This window comes from Priapulus caudatus, unplaced genomic scaffold (assembly GCF_000485595.1).
Source record: "Priapulus caudatus unplaced genomic scaffold, Priapulus_caudatus-5.0.1 Scaffold137, whole genome shotgun sequence".
Classification (NCBI taxonomy): Eukaryota; Metazoa; Priapulida; class Priapulimorpha; order Priapulimorphida; family Priapulidae; genus Priapulus; species Priapulus caudatus.
Window position 1 is genome coordinate 323,823 of NW_014577198.1, and position 22,735 is coordinate 346,557.

Consider the following 22,735-nt stretch of genomic DNA (forward strand, 5'->3'; position numbering starts at 1 on the left):
TGCATTAGGGGTTTTCGGATCATGTCGCTCCTCTTTACTTTTCACGGAGAGAACATTCCTGCAGGATTTTACGAGATATCTCTGGCGGGAGTAGGTAAGGACAAAGGGCAGAGTGTATAATTCGAACAAGTGAACATTTATGTAAACATAGTTACCAAGATAGAAGCTGTTGATGTGTATTCGTGCTGTGAAGATGCAGGCTTTCATTTTTAAGGGGCGCGATCGCGCTCCGCCTCCACCGCGCACCATAAATTGTGCCATGGTGCGCCGCATCATCGCGCCTCATAAAAGTGGTTGAAATCGCGACACAAAAGTCTGTGTATCGATCGATCGTGTACATCAAAAGCCGCCGCGTCACGCGTGGCCTTGAGGCTAGTTTTCCCTGTCCATAGAGTTGTCAATGTTGCAATGGATCGCGGAGCCTGAGTAGAGTATCTATTCTAGCCCACACTCTAGTTTCAGTAGCCAATGAGAATGCAACTTTCATACACCCTTCGCAGGGCTCAATTTTAACAGTCGTCCGGTCGTCCGTGACGACTGGATTTTCTCTCGGGCAACTACAAATTGCTTCCGTGGTTGTCGGTGTCCAACCTCTATAAAAATGTTATATTCATAATGCCGCCGTTCATTTTACATACGGCCAGGGTTGTCAAATACGCTGCAAACGTACATGTCTAGACGCATTGTCTGGCTTGCTTGATACAAAGTATAACATTACATGTTTAACAACACAATGTTCGTGTTAATTTTCAATTTTGCTCATCTGTGACTTGACACATACAGTGTTAGTAATGTTAGTAATGTTAGTAGTGTAATGTTAGTAGTTAATGTAAATGCTATGAAATAAATTTTATGCAACTTTTAATTACTATTATTATACCGTCATTGATTCCCAGCATCATTTACACATTACCAATATTTTATTCTCTTCATATAATGAGTGAAACATGCGAATGGCCATGTCTGCTGTCACTGCAATACGTACAAAATGTACCATGATTAGGCCTTTTGCTTTACAGCACTGAGCATCACGTGAGCAGAGCGCATGCAGCACATGTTTAAATAATATCCGGACAACCAAAACTCTTGAGGGACAACTCCGGACAACCCAAAAAAAACCTTAAAATTGAGCACTGCGCCTTCGTCGTATGGCAGACCTTTTAGAATGGCAGACCTTTTAAGGGTGTGATTTTAGTGGAGCACTCCATCATGCCTCTTAAGGTGTGATTTTTTAATGGAGCTCTCCATCATGCCTCTTAAGGGGTTGATTATGGAGCGTGAAAAGTCCCCTGTGGTGTTCTAGGGGAGTCATTAGTAGTCCTCCTGTACTTTCAATCTGAAAGCCTGAGATGTGAAATGAAGCGAGCCGTCGAGCGAATTTTGGCAGCACGCTTTCCTACCTGCTCTCTTATTATGTGTTGTGCACAGCGCGGCGGTGCGGCGTACTTGTATAGTTGAGATGAGCATGTTCACCGCATTTACAGGTGATTATAGGCGAAATAGAGTAGAGAAACATTAAGACTTTGGTACATTTCGTGTTTATTTACCATTATTTTTTTTATTGAGACGTTCCAAGTGCCTGTGAGCTAGTACTAGTGGTGCAAATCCACTTTAGGCACCTTAGGTATCACGAAGTGATGCACAGATTTCTGGTGTATCATCAACTGATGCACAAAACTTTCCGTATACAAGGAATGATGCAAAAACCCTAACCCTAACCCTAAGTCATAAAGTATAACCTTACTCCTTAGATATCACGAAGTGTGTTACTGTTACTGTTAGGGTTAGGGTTAGGGTTTTTGCATCATTCCTTGATATACGGAAAATTCTGGGCATCATGATCAGTTGATGAACACAGAAACCTGTGCATCACTTCGCTGATACCTAAGGTGCCTAAAGTGGATTTGCACCAGTACTAGTATTAGTACACACTAACACAGTACCGAGTACACTCACACGTACACAGTGACAGTGTGACAGTACTCAGTACAGTAGTACTACTACTGTACTAAACCGACCAGGCTCTCGACTGTTACACGAGAGGAGTGTAAGACGGAGACGGAGACGGAGACGGAGACGGACAGTTACCCTCTCGCCACGTAGTGTTAAGCGAGATGGGAACTTGTGGCTACTACTGTACTAGTAGTAGTAAGTACACAGCTACACTGTACAGTACTCTTGTCAGTCTTGACAGTTGTATATGTTTTGAGTTATTATGTCAAAAGAAACTCATGAATCACGCCACAAATGTGTTTAGCTATATGAGAAAAATTACATCTGCCACACTTGGTCGGTGTGCACAGTAATGTAAAACATACCTGATGCTAATTACTTGTGAACACGACAACAGTCTGGCGAGCGCCATGTTTGCAGTTTGGGTTGCTAAAAATTAATGTCGAGAATCACATTTTTCTTTAAGATATAGTTAAACACTACAGAATTTGTCTATTATTAGTTTATAAACATTTATTTACACGTTACAGCAGTTTTTGTTTGTGTATAATTTATAAAATAAATTTTAATAGAAAGACGAATGATAAAATCACGCGAGATCTCGCAGAATTGCGCACGTCTCTGTTCCTAGCTGCCATTTGTCCGAAAAGGAAATTCCGTAAGTTATTAAATATATGTCTCTTATCTAAGTAAGTACTTTATTTAAACTTTTATGTATGTTACAGTAAGCTTGGCAATAGTATGTTCATTGTTTTTTTGCCATAAAAACACCAGATATTCTCGGTATAACGACTGCAAATTGTTACTAGTTAGACATGAAATTTTACATAGCCTATCCCTAGGTTAACAACTTGGTCTACATACATGGTTAAGTAGTGTTATGGCCAGGGGCGTTAGTGCATGAACGGTGTATTGTTGTACGCGTATAGTACAGATATTTACTTTTTGGCAACTATAATATTCCAATGAAAAACCCTTGTGCTTGACGCAGGTGTTGTGGTTAGCTCTAGTACTATAGCCTGCGTACAGTTGCTGCAGGGCTGTAGAACATTTTACAGAGTGGCTATATGCCCGGCAGCCGGCCATATATCTGACGCTGCGCGGGCACGGTCTTCGATTTCCTAAATGCCGGCAGTTTTTAATTTTTAGTGTTATCTCAAGTAAACAAGGGTTAGGTTAGAGAGTTAGGATTAGGTTTAGGGTTAGGGTTCGGGTTTAGGGTTAGAGTTAGGGTTTTTGTTAGCGGTTAGGGTTAGGTTAGAGTTAGGTTAGGAACTGCCGGCATTAGGAAAACGAAGACCGTGCCCGGCTGCCGGCTAGCGGCATATAGCCACAGCGTAACATTTTATGCCAGTTTCGTAACTGCACCTGTCCCCCAATGCTTCCAATAAAAATGGCTCACAAACGCAGAATTATCGGCTTTTTAACACTTATTTATCTACATGGCATCTCACTATCTTTTTGAACACTTTCCACAACACTACACCCTGTATTATGCATTTATTCCTCAAAGTGCTAGCACTACTTGCATTTCGTTTTCAAATGCTGTTGTGTTCACGCGTGCCGTCACCACGCAGCCGTCAATAAAGGTGCTGCTTCGCTTAATCAGTCCTCGACTTTTTAGGGTGCCGATGTGCTCCACACTTCATCCCCTCTGTTGTGTTTTGTAACCACGGCTTTCCAACTGTCCATTTTTAGCTCACCTTGACATCGTCAAGCTGAGCTATTGCCATGGGTCGTCGTACGTCCGTCCGTCCGTCAACATTTGGTTTTGGTCAACGATAACTCAGGAACCGTTTGACCCACATGTTTGAAATTGGTATAGTTGTTACTGCTATGCTCCCATATTGAACGTCCTTTTTTGGAGCACGCCAGTTGACGTACTTTCGAGCCACGGCAATTTTTGGCAAAAATGGGAATTGTCATTAGTCAGTTCAGGTTCAACGGATTTTGCTCATTTTGTATGTGAATGAATAAGGGCTAGGGGGTTTTAATTTAAAAAAAAAATTGCAAATTAGGTAGGGTTTGGCAATTATATAAGCATATATATATAGACACACAGATATTAAACAGTCTGTGTTGTGTCACACTCATCTGGTTCGTTTTACAAGATTTCATTGACAATATCTTTAATGCAAAATTCCTGCTATGAACATATTATGATTTATACTATTATTATTATATTATTATTATTATGATATAATGATTTATGCTAAGAAACATCAAAGCGGGTATAGCGCCATCTACCGTCACAATTGTGATTCATTTTGGTTTATAAATTATTTATAATTTATATATAAATATTTATTTATTATTTTCACACAAAATTACACATATAATTATCAAGAGTATATAATGGGAGTTCTCCCATATATACTTTTCGTTTCTATAATGTATGTCGGGTGGTTGCTCAATTAAAACTGACTTCTTCTCACTCACTCATTTGTGTCTTTTTTTTGTGGTGAGCTACAGTGTCATTGACATTTTCATTATTATGGCCCCAGCAGTGCCCACCCCCTACGTATTCAGTAATGAACATTCCCATGCGACTTAAACAGTCTTCACGAATGAAATTTCTAAACACATGGACCTTCGGTCACCAAGCCAGCAAAATTTACTGGACCGGAACTAATTTACTGGACCAATATTATTTTGACATTTTTGACAATAAAGAACAAAACATAATATCATTTGTATTTTACCTATAATAATACCTTCTACACACTGCTATGATAACAGTAGTAATACCTATCAAATATACATCGCATGCCTTCTACACACTGCAATGATAACAGTAGAATACCTATCAAATATTCATCATATATCTTCTACACACTGCTATGATGACAGTAAGAATACTATGACGTGTTGGTTAGCGATGAAACAAAGTTTAAAAAGTGTTATCAGTCCTTGTGTTTTGAAAAAGGCAGGCGAGTGAAAAATCACACGCCTTCGCTTGCCGAGGTGTGTAAGTGTGATTTGCATCCGAGTGCCCGCAGGTCACGACGCAAACTAGCGGGGGTTAGGGGGCATGGCCCCCCGGAAAAAAAAAATTTGAAATCTAGACTTCATGAAATGCCATTTCCAGCATTTGGGATAAAAATTACCTCTGCATTTGTACTCTTAATTTGGACATTTTTTAGGCGATTTTTTTTTCATCTAACAAAACATCAGTTCTTGAACATATTGATGGATACCTTGAATCACACATTTAGCATGTTTAGTCAAAAAGGAACAACACTCAATTTTTCAAAGCAGACTATTAAAACTTTAGTAGTATTTGCAACATCATAATCATTCAGTCACTTTGTTTGCATTTTTGTCAGATAGTATTTCAGTTTTATTTCAAGAAAACTTACATGTTTTGCAATAAACTTCACTAAAAACCTTAATCAGGCTTTTTAATTTTCATTGTCAGCTGCATCTTCATCATCAGTCTCGATCTTCTGTAGCATATGAATACAGTAACAGTCATATTCATCATGTATGGCTCGCGTATGATAGGCTGGACGGTTGGTTTTGGTTTTGGTTTTGGTTGGGTTCGGGTGCAAAGCAGTCAACGCAGGCAGTAGGCTTTGTGAGTTACACGCGTCGAGGTTGTGTTTACGGTTCAGTGTGTAACGGAAGATACCAGAGTCAACGATACGTCAAGCTTTCGTCGGTGATAAATAAATGATGAGCGGATGAACTGTCGTTATAAACATGTGAACCGACTTCCGGCAATGTCCGTGTTAATGTTTACAACCGTTTGCGTTTATCTTCGAGTTTATAAGTTGGATTAATGAAAAACAAAACACGAAGAGGTGTGCATTTTGATAATGCTTAGATGCGCGTTCTTTCGCAGTATGTATACAGTAAGTAGTCTCATAAATACTTTGATAAATTATTTAAATACTGTAACTAGAGTGGCTGAAAAAAACGGGTGGACGACGGTCCATTTAACTTGTTAAAATTTACTGGACGAGAGAGATTTTGGTGGTCTCGGACCACGGTCCACCGCCTAACGTCGAAAGACTGCTTAAACAATAGTGCACCCCCCCCCCCCCCCGTACATAAATCAATGCCGTAGATGTAAATCTGTAATGGTCAAAGCAGTCTGTGATGCGGGCTGCTTTTTCCGCGACCTTTGAAAATATGACGTGAGAATATCGATGCGTACGATAAGCGCCCTCAGCCCTGGCTCAAAGGACGTTAGGAATATACACACTGACGCAACTAGAATTTGTCAGTTGTCCGATGGGCAACTAAGCGAGAGAATAACTTGTCCGACATAGACTTTCACTTGTCCCGGGCAATCGGGCAACCATTAGTATCGAGGGCTGATATAGTTGTTATTATGTTTTTCACAGATATTGTTTATGAGTCAGAAGTAGAAAAACCAACGCTATCAGGTCAGGCTAAAGACCAGAAAAAGGGTATGTTCTTTTTTTTATAATGGCATGCATTAGTGGAAAGATTGTTATATTCTTAAAGTTATGTGTGATCAGATCTTGCTTTAGAAATGTCAAACGTATTTTTCTGGAATTTTGCCAGGTTCAGCCTATTATAATAAAAGCAAGATGATTGCAGTTAATTACAATGTTGTGGCTTCGTTGAGCAATCCTTGCCGTGTCACGTGTTGCTTGTATCTGAGGCCATCCTTAAAAAATTCTGTTTGCTGTCCCCCGACCCATGATTTTTTAGTGGTAGGTAGCAGGCGAAAAAAATACACGGGAGCGGCGAGCGATTGCGCTACCGTCAGCTTTCAAAGCGCCCTCTGGTAACAACAATTACCGAGAGCGAAAATTTTGGAAGCTACGAGAAAAATCGCTCCCGTGCCCGCTCCCCGGGGCTGGCGCTACTTTCGATCGATTGCTGTAGTCGTGTGTGCATGACGTCATGCCCGCGCGCATTGTGCTTGGCTTTGCGGGCCTCGAAACGGAGCTCGGAGGCCGGCAGCAGCTCATCCCGGCATGCAATGCGCCCCATTACTCGTGTATAAACAGTCATCTCGTCCTCTTTACATTTTCACGGAGAGAACATTTCCTGCAGGATTTCACGAGATATCTCTGGCAGGAGTAGGTAAGGACAAAGGGCAGAGTTATAATTCGAACAAGTGAACATTTATGTACACATAGATACTAAGATGGAAGCGGTTGGATGTGTATTTGTGCTGTAATCGTGTGAAATGAAGCGAGCGTTGAGCGAATGTCGCGATCCCGCTTTCCTACCTGCTCTCTTATTCATGTTGTTTGTGCACGCAGCACAGCGCGGGCGGGCGTTCGGTGTACTTGTGTGTTGCAGATGAGCATTTGACCGGCATTTACAGGTGATTATAGGCGAAATAGAGTAGAGAAACATAAGACTTTGGTACATTTCGTGTTTATTTACCATTATTTTTTTTTATTGAGACGTTCCAAGTGCCTGTGTACTAGCTCTAGTACTATAGCCCGCGTTCGATTAACTGCCGCAGTTAATCGAACACGGGCTATAGTACTAGAGCTAACTGTGTACATGATCTGTTGTCGATCATGGCTAGACCTAGCCACAAGTTCCCATCTCACTTATCACTACGTGGTGAGAGGTTCTTCCGCCGAGGAACGGTTCCTCCTCCTCCTGTTCCTCCGCCGTGTAACAGTCGGAGAGCCTGGTCGGTTTAGGCTAGACCTAGCTCCAAGAAATGGTATTGCTAGGGGGTACCGTTTCAAATTCTTGCCCATAAAACCTTGTACTCGTAGTTGGCTCGATATCCAACCATCGACACAGCTAGCGTCACATGTAATAGCTCAAACGAATCTATGAACCTCTGGCTTGCTCGAGGTAACTGGGCGCTACTGGGCGCTACTTATTTATCTAGTTGTGCCGTATTTTCTGAGATTAATTGGATGAACACAAGAAAGCCGCCATGTTCGGTGCGACTAAAAATAGTAAAATCGGCAATGGACCTGATTTTCACAGTGCGTAGGCTTAAACACAAGGCAAGTACATATCTTCGCAATGATAATTATTATTTTGTCGTAGATTGATGTTTCCTGGTTTTCAATGTTTTAATATTTATATTTTATGTTGGCGGTGAAAGTAAATTTCGGTTTGGCTCTTGAAATTTACACTGTGCACAGCGAACTAAGGTATTAGTTTTAAGAACGATGCTTGAATACTATAAGATGAAGGTTATACCTAATACTAAACAAGGCAGAAATGCTTAGATGATGATTTTATTTGAGATATACGTAATTGTTCGGTAGTTTTTGTAGAGCTACAAGATTTTCCAATGGATGGATGTCAGGCTGTGTATATTGACGTTAGTCACACAGCCTGGTCGGGTTAGGCTAGACCTATAAATTGTGCCCTAAAAGTTTTGGCCCAAGGATAGAGAACATGTAGGAGGAGAGATGTGTTGTATCTTCCGCATTTCTCATCGGCCAATGAAATCATCGCTGTCCGGTGCGGTTCAATGCAAGATTGCCAGTTTTGTTTGTAGCGAAGTTTGCGTGATTTTTTTTTACGTCGTGATGTTTTAATAAAATAAACGTGATTAAAGAGGAGAATACTGCATGACAAGTGTTTTGTAATGTAGGTAAGATGTTAATAAAGCGACAGCTTTAGGTATTTCTTTGATTTTCTATGTAACACAGCCGTAAATAGTGAAAAGGTTGTCGTGCAAAATCACAGGTTTTGTCTATGGAAGGCTATTGCCAGTATTGGGCCCTAAAATAACATCAGAATATACAAAATTTTAGGGCACAATTTATTGGTCTAGCCCACAGCCACAAGCACAGGCACTTGGAACGTCTCAATAAAAAAAATAATGGTAAATAAACACGAAATGTATTTACTACCAAAGTCTTAATGTTTCTCTACTCTATTTCGCCTATAATCACCTGTAAATGCCGGTCAAATGCTCATCTGCAACACACAAGTACGCCGCACGCCCGCGCTGTGCACAAACAACATGAATAAGAGAGCAGGTAGGAAAGCGTGCTGCCAAAATTCGCTCAACGCTCGCTTGATTTCACACCTTCACAGCACGAATACACATCCAACAGCTTCTATCTTGGTATCTATGTTTACATAAATGTTCACTTGTTCGAATTATAACTCTGCCCTTTGTCCTTACCTACTCCCGCCAGAGATATCTCGTGAAATCCTGCAGGAAATGTTCTCTCCGTGAAAATGTAAAGTAAGTGTAAAGAGGACGAGATGTCTGTTTATACACGAGTAATGGCGGCGCATTGCATGCCGGGATGAGCTGCTGCCGGCCTCCGAGCCTCCGTTTCGAAGCCTGCCAAGCCAAGCATAATGCGCGCGGGCATGACGTCACACACACACGACTACAGCGATCGATTGAAAGTAGCGCTGTTAGGGATTTTCAGATGATACGTCCTCTTTACACTTACTTTACATTTTCACGGAGAGAACATTTCCTGCAGGATTTCACGAGATATCTGTGAATAGCAGCACGCTTTCCTACCTGCTATATATTTATGTGTCAGTGTGCAGCAGCTAGCGTGCGGTGTACTTGTGTGTTGCAGATGAGCATTTGACCAGCATTTACAGGTGATTATAGGCGAAAATAGAGTAGAGAAACATTAAGACTGGTAGGCCTAGTAAATACATTTTGTGTTTATTTATCTTTTTTTTTTATTGAGATGTTCCAAGTGCCTGTGATGATTACATACATACATGTCCATGATACAAGTCCGTGAGAATGATTATGTAAATAACGTTGATATGTTATTATGCACGGCATAATTATCCCCTTTGCGGTTTCTAATGGAGGTGACAACAGTAAATAGTTATTGGTAATCATAAAAAGAGTAATAAACCAGAAAAGCTGGCGATCGGCCAGGACCAAGGTAGCTCTAGAACTATAGCCCTTCGCTCTGCCACAGGCCTGTGGCAGAGCGAAGGGCTATAGTTCTAGAGCTAGGACCAAGGATGTTGCACCATCAACATGCTGAAGTCGAAGGCTGCTGCTTAAATTGGGAAAGAGCGCCACCCACTGGGCGAGAGCAAAGAGGAGCCCATGCAGACATGGGTCAGAGAGGGAGAGAGAGAGAGAGAGAGAGAGAGAGAGAGAGAGAGAGAGAGAGAGAGAGAGCGAGAGAGAATTCCCTTTTAAATTAAGGGAGGTGATGAAAGAGACCCGGGGTTGGAGAACTCCGAATGACTCGATCTTGACCGGCGCCAGTCATTTTGAAACATGTAATTTGTGTTGTTGAATCATGAAGATCGATTCTCCCATGACGGTTTGTTTACTTATTACTACAAACACTGCCATCTACACAACTATACACGACATCCAACCCTACACTACCTTTCAGCTAGTTGAATGGCTAGCTGTATTTTCCGTGTTTTTGGTAAATCAGATGTAAAAAAGATTTGTATAGCTTTTATTTTTTATACCCATGTCAGATTATAATCTCACTAATAGTTCTGGAGGAGTTTGGCTAGCCACACATGCACGCACGCGGACACAAATATTCATTATGATTTATAATGTAGATTAAGGTGATCAGTAAAGTGCAATTCACAATGTTGATTCATCAATATGATGCACCTTCAACTCTCTTCTTCTTTGGTGCAGTTTCTTGGACTTTGAAGATGAATCTTTATGAGGTTATAAAATTAAATTAATTCAGTTATGTATTTTGAAGGTTCATCAGTTTCCTGCGGCAGATATGGTTGGACAGCTATCGTCTTTGTCTGTGGCCTGTACTCAGGTTAGACACATGCCACAACGTAGTAAATTTAAAACAAAACATTATGATCCAAAATGGAGAAAAGAGAGAGCAGCAAAAATGCTCAAGGTATGTATCGTTATCTGTGTTAGAAGATTATATTCCAAAACCCTGCTATTCACATGAAAATGTTCTGTGTTCTTATAATGTGAATACTAATTATTAGCGTCATTCACATTTTTCATTATCCTGAGTGACAGATATCAACATAATTTTTATTCCTTATCAAAATCTTATGCTAAATTGTTCACCATTGTAATCTTGCTGGCTGAATTATATTTTTGGCTAGACACAGTATTATTATCAGCCAAGTAATCTCTTCTCTGGTAATGGTAATATTACACCACCAAATAACAAAGTAATAGTAATATTATTATTGAAAGTTCCCTCTAGATCTTGAACTTTTTCGGTAGAGATTGTGAAATATACTGTACTGGAACTTTTACAAGTTAAACAAATTTGTTTACTTTTCAGTTTTAAATATTATAACTGATATCAGTATGCTAAAAACAAGTATTTTTCCTTTAGATTGACCTTCCAGATTATATTAAATTAAAGAAGGATCAGAATCTGAGTTTAGAAGAGATGAGAGCTAAGATGAAAAAGGAGGGTATCAGTCCACCAACCCCTTATCAAGAACGACCTATTCTCATAACATGCACTGGTAAGTTTTACAGTGTAAGGTGTGCATGCGTGTGCATACAAATGAACCTTCATACATGCCTGTGCATATGTGTGTGTACTCCTTTGTCTTACTATTATAATCAGTAGAAATGTACAGGTTGCATATATACTTTAGGAAATATTCCCTAAATATGAGGAGCAATTGCAGTTATGCTTGCAGTAAATTCTATAATCATCCTCTTACGCGTCTGCTGCCATGTGTCAAATGTTTAATCATTGTAGGTGGTGGTATTTGAGCCATAACGTTCCACCAGAAGGTGATGGTAAAAAATCACCTCATAAGCAAGAAGTGAGAAGTAGATAGTATATACTCTTACATTATTTTACTGTAATATTTCCAAAGTTTACCACGTTAGATAAGGAGGGGAAGACTTCATTAGCCTACTTTGGCTATAAAGTCCAAGTTTACCCTTGTGAGCAACATTCACTCGTTGTTAGTCCCACAATGCATGTATGCTGTATATTCTGGTTTCTTGTAGGGTTTGAAGATCAATACCAGACATTATCAATGAAGGGACAGTCTGAGTCTGGCAGCTCGCAGAGGAATTCGACATAATGATGAAGATTCACCACCAAAGATTTTGGGATCAGAGCACAAGATATGCTTCATTACAGATTAATGAACATGCAAAGTGAGTTGTGGTTATCATGATAGGGTGAATGTGTGGTTAGTCATGATAGGGTGATGTCGATGGTATAGTCATCGATAGGTGAATCGTGTGGTTAGTCCAATGATAAGGGTGAATGTGGGTTGGTGTTAGTCATGATAGGGTAGAGTAGTCAATGATAGGGTGAAGTGTGTGGTTTAGTCATGATTAGGGTGAATGTGTGGTTAGTCAGGACTAACGGGTGAATGTGTTGGAGTAGCATGATAGGGTGAATGTGTGGTTAAGTCAGGATAGGGTGAATGTGTGGTTAGTCACGATAGGGTGAAATGTGTGGTTAGTCAGATAAGGGTGAATGTGTGGTTAGTCATGATAGGGTGAATGTGATAAGTTTTTAAAGTTTTAAACAGTAGACTAAAGCTACTCATATGCCTGACTGAGAGATTGGTACCAACTGGGGTTTTGACATCTATAGTACCATCGTGTCTGAGTCAAGAGATTCTGATGAAAAAATCAGATGCACTTTTGCTGTTGAGAGCTAGATACGCACGTATATATGCACTAACCCAGCATCGAGGACCGTTCATCAGCAACTCCATGCATATACTTAGACACCAGTTTTCTTGTCATCTGTACCTGTGATCGAGCGATAGAAAAATCTTTGTGTATGGGAGCAAAGCATGTTCGACTCTCTTAAAACTGGGAGAAACTAAGTTCAACTACTGTATTATTCCTATGCTCGCTACTAACAAAGCCTTGTTATCATCGATCTCTGTTCGTTTAATATTGTTTTTTTATCAACTTTCGTGTCATTGTATTAAATCTGGTGTGCTTTATATATACCAATATGGCAATAGTTGAGCCGAGATGGTTCCAGTCGTACATTTGATTAGTTTTATTGACCGTATAGAATCTCCCGTGAATATACTGAACATAATATATTTTCTCAGCACTGGTTCAATGTTTCTGTAGGTGGACCGAGGCACATATATCCAATGGCAACGTAGAGATAAGTCTTACTGCAAAAATAAAATCAGTTGAAGACAAGCTGCATGAATTAGTCACTGAAAGAGCATTTCCTGTAAGTATTCAAGCGTTAAAATTTAGTGTATGTGTACTTATTTGTGATTGTATATTCATGTGTAAGGGCATTTGTGCATAAATATGCCTGCTGGTCTTGCGTTTGTCTATACACGCAGATTTAATTACCACACGGTGTTGCAAGTTCAATTAATGAAAATAACTGATATGCTAATATGTATTGTAATTGTACCTCAGCATTACCTTTGATAAGCATAAAAACAGTACCGTAACTCACTTTTAAACTAAGGTATTGTAGAAACGATTCTTGCATAAAACTGGAAGCAATAAGTGGGAAAAATCTTTGATAAATTGCTCACAATTAAATTTATATGTTTGATCAGGATCTTACTTGCATTTCTGGAATTTCTTTGTGTAACCTGTGGTCTGTGTAGCAACTCGGCCTAAGTCACTGTGTGAAACCTTATTACTTGCAGGATTTGACATTAGACTTGAGTGAGAAGACAATAAGGTGGAAGTGGATAGAATCCCTAGAACCTCCTACAGTCACTCACGTCCGTCAAACAGACATTATAACAAAGGAAAACATTTACGGTCAGGTGACCGTTAGAATGCACTCCAAGCAAGTGAGTGGCATTTCATATACAGCTGAAAATTGCAACAGTATCATACACTGCTAAACAAAAATGTTACTCTTAGTTGTGGATGTAAATTTCATTAATTGTATTGCTTAATAGAATAGTGAGGAGTAATAAATGTTATTAACATGGTCATGACTGTTATGTGTTGTGTGATCAATAAATAATTGATAGAATGAGAAGTTCAGGAATCATCCATTTATTGTTAACACTAATCCAGCTGAAACTTGATACCAATAATCTATGCATGTAATGCTGTGTGATAATATGGTTGGTGTCTGAATTAAAGCATCATGACTACTCTTTCTCTCTCTGCACAGATGCTTGCCATCTACGACAGATTCGGAAGGCTTGTCTACGGCAGTGAGACAATGCCAAAAGACGTTCTGGAATACGTAGTCTTTGAGAAGCACCTGTCGGACCAGTACGGCTGCTGGCGGCTTCACGCGAAGATCGTACCCGAATGGATGCCTCGGAGAGATGCGGTGCACAGGACCTTTGTCATGCCATCCTTGCAGGAGGTCGAGGAAGAGGAGCCTAAACAGGAAGATGATGGTTCAGTGGTGTCGTCCGCTGACGCGCAGTCACAGCCTGTTGCTGCTTAATGCTAATGTGAATATCTTGTGCCACAGCTAGGATTATACAGGTGGATGGGGTTGAGAAATACGTACAGTATGCAAATGATAATTAATAGAACGAGTCCTTTAATGCATGGAAGGAAGTCTCATGTAGCATTTTGAATCAGTGTCCCTTTTCATGCAAATCACTATGCAATACTTGCGTTTCTATTTGTTCATTGCAAGTTTCACTGTAGGTAAAGTAAGTTTTTCATCACTCACATTTGTGATCAGATAACGATGTGGACGAGCTAGAAGACATCAAGACATGTGTAACATAGTATAGTATGTGTGTAGTTTTTGTTTTACTTGTGAAAATGCTCATGGTTCAACTAGAGAATTATGTACTGTGCATACGTCATGGCTATTCGACAATAAAATTGTGCGAGAATTTATATATACATATATGAGTTAGAATGTCATTTTGCACTCATTTTTTGGTTTACACATTAGAAATGAGTGGGATGGTGCCTTTATTCAGACTTGTTCTTACAGCTAGTTATCACTCAAGTTCACAACAACACGATAGTGTATATATATTGCGTTACATATAGCGGGGGGGGGGGATATATCCCCCCCCTACTTATTTAGGTGGGGATGGCGTGTACAATCATCCCCCATACTTTCAGGAGGAAAATGGGGGAAAATTCATAATTTACAGACAATAAATACTGAACATTTATCTACAAATCTGTCATCGCTATTCATACTCTCCTAATCTATGATTACACAAATGGAAAGTGACATACATAGATCTACTGTAAAATGTCTGTAACTCGTTTCAAGAATGACATTATTTTACTGAAACTCAGACGGTTAATTTTGGACGCATTCCCCATATACGATTTTTTTTCCAAATCCCCACATCACGGGTAATCACTGCTCACGAAAGTTAAATCCCTGCTTTATTCAAACTTAGAATAGACCTATTGAGAGTTGGGATATTTAATTTTCACGGGGATTCAATGGGAAACTTCAATTTCATCACACTTTTTTGGAGGGGGGATGGGGTGAATTTGAATCGAGAAATTAGAACCTACGTTTCTTTTAATTATTAGTATTTTGCTCTGGTTTTTGTTTACGATTTATCCTGGTGCAATGTTAGATCTCTATAGTCACAGTGATCAACGTTTGGACATTGGTAGGCATTTGTCTGCTTGTTCTATGTTGTGTGTTCTAGCAACGATGCTAAAAAGCTTTAAAAATTCCAGAAGATGGAGCCACGATGTTGTACGATGCGTAAAGATGCTGTACATGCTTTTTGTGTTTACGCGGGTGAGCAAGTGCATCGCAGCAGTAGCAGCAGCAGCAGTAAGGCACGCGCCAAATATATAAATAGATTGTTCATACCCCTTTTATACTGCGCACGACTTTAGCCCGCTTCTGAAGCGGGATAACTTTAGCTCGGGATAAGTCGTTTTATACTGCCGTTCTCGACCACCCGAGTTGCGTGCGAGACCGGCGTAATTGTCATGGTCCCTGAAGTTAGAGCGAGCTAAAGTCGAGATACCTTTTATACTGACATTAGCTCGGGTCTGAAGCGGACCTGAACCACCTCCTAGAGCGGAATTACTTTAGCTCGGGCTAAGTATTTTTGACCTTTTATACTGGGAGTTATACCGCTTCAGGTCCGGACCTACCGAAGAACCTCGGTGGGAAGGGGAGTCACCCACGATGAAACCCTTGAGGATGCCTATCTTCAGCACCTGCGCACAGAATACAAGCAAGAGCACGCGTAAGCACACAACCTTGGACCTCGGTGGGAAGGGGAGTCACCCACGACGAAACCCTTGACGATGCCTATCTTCAGCACCTGCTCCACGCACAGAGGCAACACAGCAGTGAGAACAGAGATGCAATTAACATAAGTGTACAGGCATGTAATTCATGTAATTTGTTTGCATGCATGTGACGCCATTCACGAAACATAGTGCCACTGCTATTGTGCTGCTACTTGTTTCTGTTAGAAGCTTCATCTGGAAAAGATACTAGTTTTAATGCAGGTGAGGCTGATACCCTGACCACATATATACATATGGTTGAGAGAGATTTACCTGTCACTGTTTGATTGACACAGATTCACATATACTTGGTTGACGTAGAATACCTTACCTGGTTGACAAACTTGCCAGAGAGCTGGCACTTAGAGCCAAACGATTTTGCCTGCAAGGTCATGTTCTCCTATGTCTGCGAGTCACATGCTGGATTCTCGAGCAGGCAGTTCACAAACAGCCACATATGGCTCTTCACCTGGAGAGAAGAGATTACCGAAATGGTAACACCGTCGCTCGTACTTCCACAAACTTCACATATACTTTGAAATGCGATCCAGCGTTAACAGTGAATAATATTCTCAATTAATAATCATGTCATGCAACCATAATTGTAATTAACATTACTTCTTTTTAACTCTAAATGCAATTTAACCTGATGACAGATCCGCGAACACTACCCTGACGACTCCAGAGCGGAATGTTCAAGAAAACAAACGGCGTGCTAGCAGTCAATGGAATGAAACATACTTGGAAGGGCTTCACGTTGACCCCTCCTTTGTTCTTTTTCTTCACGACCACCATCAGCTTGCTGACTAGCTGATCACCTACATAGTCGACATGTCTACGTGCCTGAAGAGAAATAACATGAATATATATATACACTACTGACTAGGTGAATGCAGTATATACCGAAGTGATAAGTGTTCGTACACATATACTGCAAAACAGATTAATTCAGTTTTCAGGACCTCGGTCCGGAAAAGGTCCAGTTTCAATGACTGCGCAGTTTTAACCGAGTATAATCGTCGTGCCTCGTTTTCTCCAACCAGAGATTAGTCAACAAACTCCTACACAAAGGTCATTTTAAAAAGATTTACAAAGTTAGGTTCTTTTTAAAATTTTCAGGACTTTCTAGGAATTCTAGAACCCACGAAAAACTCTTATAAACATACACATAAAGTGATTACCCGCTGCTTTGATGGGCAATCGCATGTTAGTCAGTGTTTAGAACTACTGTGCCATCTACTTGGGTTTCTAATTTGCCGCACGCTTCCACGGGTGTGCTAGACATCTTTTTGGCAAATTTCTCCTCTCGTCACACAGCAATAATTCGAGATGACAGCGTAAGATTGTGTGACCTTCAACGACAGGTACTGCTGCTGCTGCTGCCTCACCTTTGTCGTCGGAATGCTGTTGCCGAAGCTGACCTGCTGGAACCCCTTCTCACTCAATGCCACGGCAACCTCCCAGCGATCGTTCACGCGCTCGTTACAGACCTTCAGATCAGTGCCGTCCTCCGACGCACGGCCTTTCGTGTACAGAAGGACATAGTCTTGAAAGTTTTTAACCTGACGAGAGAAATTCGTAGCGGAATACAATTATCAACCATTCAGATACAGTCAGAGGCGTTCGTTAACTGATACCAAGGTTCCTATTGCATGTTAGAAGTGTAACTAGGCACATAAAATAGAAAAAAGATTTCTGCCAGACATCCAATATAAAAAAAAAACATTAGTAATGGTCTGCACTCTCGCCACCACATGTATACTTTGCACCCAGGAAATGCACACAAGTCAGTTAACCAACTTATATAGGGGTGTGACGAAAATAAGACCATCTCGACACTAAGCTCTATTTAATTTCCCTCCATCCATACTTGTTCCAGAAAAATATTACGTCGACACAGAATCATGACCTAGCGATAACATAGAGTCCCCAGCTTCCAGTGTTTTAACTATCTCGCTGCACTCTGCCTCGATTCACATTAATTCCATTCAACTTACCTTCGATCCAAACAGTTTCAACACTGATATAGCATGCGTTATTGATCTTACATGTAATCTATTTCTATTCAATACTACTTTGATCCCCAACAGTTTCAACACCGACAAAACATGCAGCAACGATCTTACTAGCAATCTATCCACATACGATGCGTACATCACATACGTTACAATACGATTTACGTATGATCTCACCGGTAATCGATTTCTGTTGAGCATGACCTTGACGCCGGGCGTCGCCGCGGCGATGTTGTACGCTCGCCGCGAGAACAGCGCCACCGTATCGGCATCGAGCATCTCCATGCCGAACTTCTTCAGGTCTGGGTAGAACGTGATCTCGGTGTAGTCGTCGCCCTGGTACGGCCGGCGCCATGTTGTCTGACCACGAGATGGATAGGTGGAAAAAGAGAGAGAGAGATGGCGAGGTGGAAAGAGAGAGAGAAAGATGGAGAGGTGGAAAGAGAGTGAGAGAGAGAGAGATGGAGAGGTGGAAAGAGAGTGAGATGAAGAGGTGGAAAGAGAGAGAGAGAGATGGAGAGGTGGAAAGAGAGAGAGAGAGAGAGAGAGATGGAGAGGTGGAAAGAGAGAGAGAGAGAGAGAGATGGAGAGGTGGAAAGAGAGAGAGAGAGATGGAGGGGTGGAAACAGAGAGAGAGATTGAGAGATGAAAAGAGAGCAAGATGGAGAGGTGGAAAGAGAGAGAGAGAGATGGAGAGGTGGAAAGAGAGTGAGATGAAAAGGTGGAAAGAGAGAGAGAGAGATGGAGAAAACATCTTCTGCCAGCAGAGAGCCATTTCGCATGGGGCCAATGACAACCCCAATTACAAGCAGTTTATGTATGGTATGTTCAAACACCATCATATTAACCGCAGACACTGTAAACAACAGTCGTTGCAACACTGGAGTAGCAGCAGAGCCCTTCTCATGTCGAGTGCAGAAACCCATCAATCCGAAGAAATAGAAGAGTGATGCTTAGCGGAACACACGTATTATTCTCCAGGTACGAATACTTGTTAAGGCCCGTCTCCACACACGCGGCACAGCACGGAATGCCACGGCTCAAATACAATGCACGAAATCACAATGCATTTCTTTCAGCACAACGGCGCTGCGTTTTGCTGTGTCGTGTCATATCGAGTGTACGTGTGGAGACATATATAGCTTTAGGGTTATGATTACACAACGATTGATCTATTGTTTACTGTTGCATGTTAAAGCATTTTGGGCATGTCCACGGCTCGTCACTCGCAGAAACTTCAGCCCAATTTTTATCATCGAGTAAGCCAGCGCATTCTCTGTGTAGCCAAGCTCCACATATATCACAACCAACACATGGGGAGTCCCCCACATCCTTTCTGCACGTTGGGCAGATGTAAGCCAGTTCTTGTGCGATCTTTCTTTCTGACCTGGAGCGCTTTTCTTTTCCTTTCCCTTTTCCAGCAGCAGTTGCCATTTTCCTTGTAGTTGGTTGAGGTTCTATTGTTGGGGTCAATGTATGGTGTTGAAGGCCAGAGGGACCAGGCTGTGGCTCATCACAAGTCGCTGGCAGGATATCTGCAGTCGAGCTGATGGGTGAAGATGCTCCAAACGCATTCCATTCGGTTCTGACATATTGTCTACTGCAAGTATTTTTGCGCAGAGGTCCTCCGCAAGTTGTGTTTTCAATCTCCGTGTTTGCCATGGTAGAGTGTAGGCCTTGAAAAAGGTTTTTAGCTCTTCCTTTGAATATGTGCGAGCAGAGAAGAAGTTGGGGTTGGATTTTAAAATGCTCTGGAGTTGAAGATGCGTCACTTGTTTCCTTTTTGATGTGTCTGCTGCAATTTTGGCCGAAGACAGTTTAGCAGTTAGGTCTTTCTCTTTCTGGTGTCTCATTTGAATTTGCCGCCTGTGGGACTCCATTTTCTTTTGACCGTAGGACCTGATGAGATCTTTTCTGAAGTAGTTGCTTGCAACCAGGACAAACGAATGGACGATCTTCCGAAACAGAGTATCAAGACTGGCACTTTCTGTAACATCCGTGGAAAGAAATAATGCCCTCCATGTCTCCTTCAACTCTGCTGTGTCGAGAAGTTGCGCTTCAACAACAGAAATGACATCCTGTTGCTCGACATCAAACCGGCCTTTGGTTTCTAAATGCACACGGTGTTTCTCTAGTAGCAAGAAAAACCGAAAGGCGTTGTCACTGATGTTGTACAGTGACTGTCGTATATTCTGCTTCCGAGCAGTTTCTTCCAGTGTTTCTGGCATCTCACTTGTTTTGTGAAGATCTGCATAGGATGCAGTGAGACAGTCCAGATAGTTTAGTGTTTCAACTGTACTCTTACAGAGCTTTTTCTGACGTGACCCTTCAGCATACATGAGGCGTCGCCAACTGTTGTGATGTTTAGATGTTAGTTTGGCTACACATCGACCAGCCACATACCGTATCTTTCCCATTGCCTCTGTGCTTAGCTTAGTGTGAAGTGGCTTCAGCGTTGCAGCCTTCCGGAGATAACGCAGACGCCTATTGCATGCCCGGCAGCTTGTGCCGTGTGCAAGAGCCGGTTTTAGCCAAAGGCAAGTGCGAGCACGCTGGCGAATCTCTTCTGGTTCTCCCTCGGCTGTCTGGAAACGCTCAACTGTGTGAGAGAAATATGGTATGTTTGCGGCTATTTTGTTTTATACTAATTACAGTATGGCCCCGTTAAAACGTGGTCGTTGAGGTCCGTAAAATGTTATTTCGAAAAAAGCGGGGTTGCAGAAAATCAGAGTATAACTATAAACCGATCCAATGGTGACCTAACATCCCAAAACACCCATATTTTTGCCCTAGTTGACCCGTTTTTTGCACGTTTATGTTCTATTGATAGCGATAGACACTGCGAACTAAGGCCGGCTTAACTCACCAAAATATTTTTCAGTTTTTGAAAGAGCAAAAAAATGTCTATATATCACTTTATATTCGAATTCTCGTTAAATCAGGGCACGTACAATTTGGATTTCACTGCACCTCAAATGCTTTAATGCTGACAGCACTCCAGTGTAATTACTTCTCAAAATAATGGTCTCGAAAAGTAAAATCCATAAAGTAAATTAAGTCAAAGCAAGGTATATATGAGCACCTGGTTGTAGGCCTGTAGTTGACACGCCCAATGGCAATCCTTTGCAGATTTCTGCATTATCGACCATGCGGAGTAGGTTGTCCACATCCTGGACACGAAACATGCCATCCCCAGGTGACAGCAGACTCGTTTGGCCACTAGTCAGCACACAGACGACTCCAAAACATAAATTCCAGTGACCATTTCTATACACTTCTAATTCTTTAACAACTCTCTGCTGGTTGATAATACCATTACCAACAGAAGACATAATTTTGATACTGCTGTCATTTTTCGCGACTACTTGGCACCAATTAGGTTTCATTCGCAATGCAATGTCATGCAGGCTAATCGTGTCTTCTGGTTGCTGGTGACGGTATGAGACGCCACGATATATTCTTACATTAGTTTTACCCTTTCTTTTTACAGAAGAAGTAATGCCAGGAAATACTAATTTTATACGTGTTCCAAAAAGGACCTTTGATACGGTTGGGTTAGAGCAAGACTTCATAAAGTTCGTGAAAACATCGTGTGCTGTTAGATAACCTTGTTCATCAATAACCAGCTCTCTTTTAACCCTTGTGGAATAAAAAGAAAATTATATGTAAGTCAATTGAATAAGAGTGTATCAAAATTATAGTATAGTGCATAAAAATCAAAAAGTATCTGTGGTAATTGCATAATAAAAGTAAACGAAAAGACTTAGCAGGTAGGTTTTCTAACGTTGTTGCCATGATTACACGTGACGTACGTACAATAAAAAGAAAATTATATGTATAATATAGGCCTACCAAGACTAGAGTCTAGAGAAGAGTATATCAAAATTGCATATATATGTGCAATTATTTGCATAATAAATTGCACATTTGCAATAATTTGCATAATAAAAGACTTACCAATTACTAATATAACTTTTCATTTCTAACGTTGCCATGATTAGCACTCAGACACCTACACGTACACCCTTTAGCTATGAGTATGATGGTTTTGATTTTGGCGCAAAAATGACGTCACGAATACGGCCGGTAGGGGTCTAATGTGAAATGCAGCGAGCGTCGAGCGAATTTCTGGCGCGGAGTGAGTGGAGTGAATCACTGATCTCTATAATATAATCAGATTATATTATAGAGATCAGTGGAGTGAATCACTGATCTCTATAATATAATCAGATTATATTATATAGAGATCAGTGGAGTGAATGCACAAATGTTTAACTGCCCACGTAGCCATGCTAAAAAGCGTTACCTATCGGACAAAAATACTACTATTATAGGCCTACCACTAAAAATTATGTTGTGTATTTTTATTTTTATTATATGATTTATTATTAATTAAACTATTAATTACAAATTACCAATTACACTATTGTTTAAGTACACTATTAATTACTAATTACACTGTAAATTACTAATTACACTATTAATTACTAATTACTAATTACACTATTAATTACGAGAGAGGAAGAGGAAGCCATGATGGTTAGAGGGAGAGAGGAAGCCGTGATGGTTAGAGGGAGAGAGGAAGCCGTGATGGTTAGAGAGAGAGAGGAAGCTGTGATGGTTAGAGGGAGAGAGGAAGCCGTGATGGTTAGAGGGAGAGAGGAAGCCATGAGGGTTAGAG

The 22,735-nt window shown here is 40.9% G+C and overlaps 3 protein-coding genes across 6 annotated transcripts in view; 1 reads left to right on the forward strand and 2 right to left on the reverse strand.

Annotated features, from left to right (window-relative positions):
- Positions 1–14,661, forward strand: part of LOC106806017 (probable 39S ribosomal protein L45, mitochondrial) — a 15,875-nt gene extending 1,214 nt beyond the window's left edge. The window contains exons 2-7 of the mRNA XM_014807844.1: positions 10,590–10,742; positions 11,202–11,337; positions 11,936–11,993; positions 12,935–13,043; positions 13,480–13,629; positions 13,962–14,661. Coding sequence (XP_014663330.1) covers positions 10,590–10,742; positions 11,202–11,337; positions 11,936–11,993; positions 12,935–13,043; positions 13,480–13,629; positions 13,962–14,246 — 891 coding nt within the window. The 3' untranslated portion in view covers positions 14,247–14,661. The remainder of the gene's footprint in view (positions 1–10,589; positions 10,743–11,201; positions 11,338–11,935; positions 11,994–12,934; positions 13,044–13,479; positions 13,630–13,961) is intronic.
- LOC106806025 (DNA topoisomerase 2-alpha-like) lies at positions 14,097–18,499 on the reverse strand. Of its 4 annotated transcripts, none has more exons than XM_014807855.1 (6): positions 18,232–18,499; positions 17,428–17,601; positions 16,781–16,882; positions 16,371–16,508; positions 15,858–15,964; positions 14,099–14,178 (listed from the first exon to the last, which is right to left on the reverse strand). In XM_014807855.1, the coding sequence occupies exons 1-4, from the start codon at positions 18,337–18,339 to the stop codon at positions 16,440–16,442; spliced, it is 453 nt and encodes a 150-aa protein (XP_014663341.1). In that variant the 5' UTR covers positions 18,340–18,499; the 3' UTR covers positions 14,099–14,178; positions 15,858–15,964; positions 16,371–16,439. The 4 variants fall into 4 exon arrangements, with proteins under 4 accessions (XP_014663343.1, XP_014663341.1, XP_014663342.1 ...); XM_014807856.1 differs by having other exon boundaries at positions 14,102–14,178; positions 15,899–15,964; XM_014807857.1 differs by lacking the exon at positions 15,858–15,964 and having other exon boundaries at positions 14,097–14,178.
- A 1,024-nt stretch (positions 18,500–19,523) lies between these two features.
- Positions 19,524–22,146, reverse strand: LOC106806018. The gene is made up of 3 exons (XM_014807845.1): positions 22,012–22,146; positions 21,137–21,693; positions 19,524–20,653 (listed from the first exon to the last, which is right to left on the reverse strand). The coding sequence occupies exons 1-3, from the start codon at positions 22,047–22,049 to the stop codon at positions 19,524–19,526; spliced, it is 1,725 nt and encodes a 574-aa protein (XP_014663331.1). The 5' UTR covers positions 22,050–22,146.
- Positions 22,147–22,735: the final 589 nt, after the last annotated feature.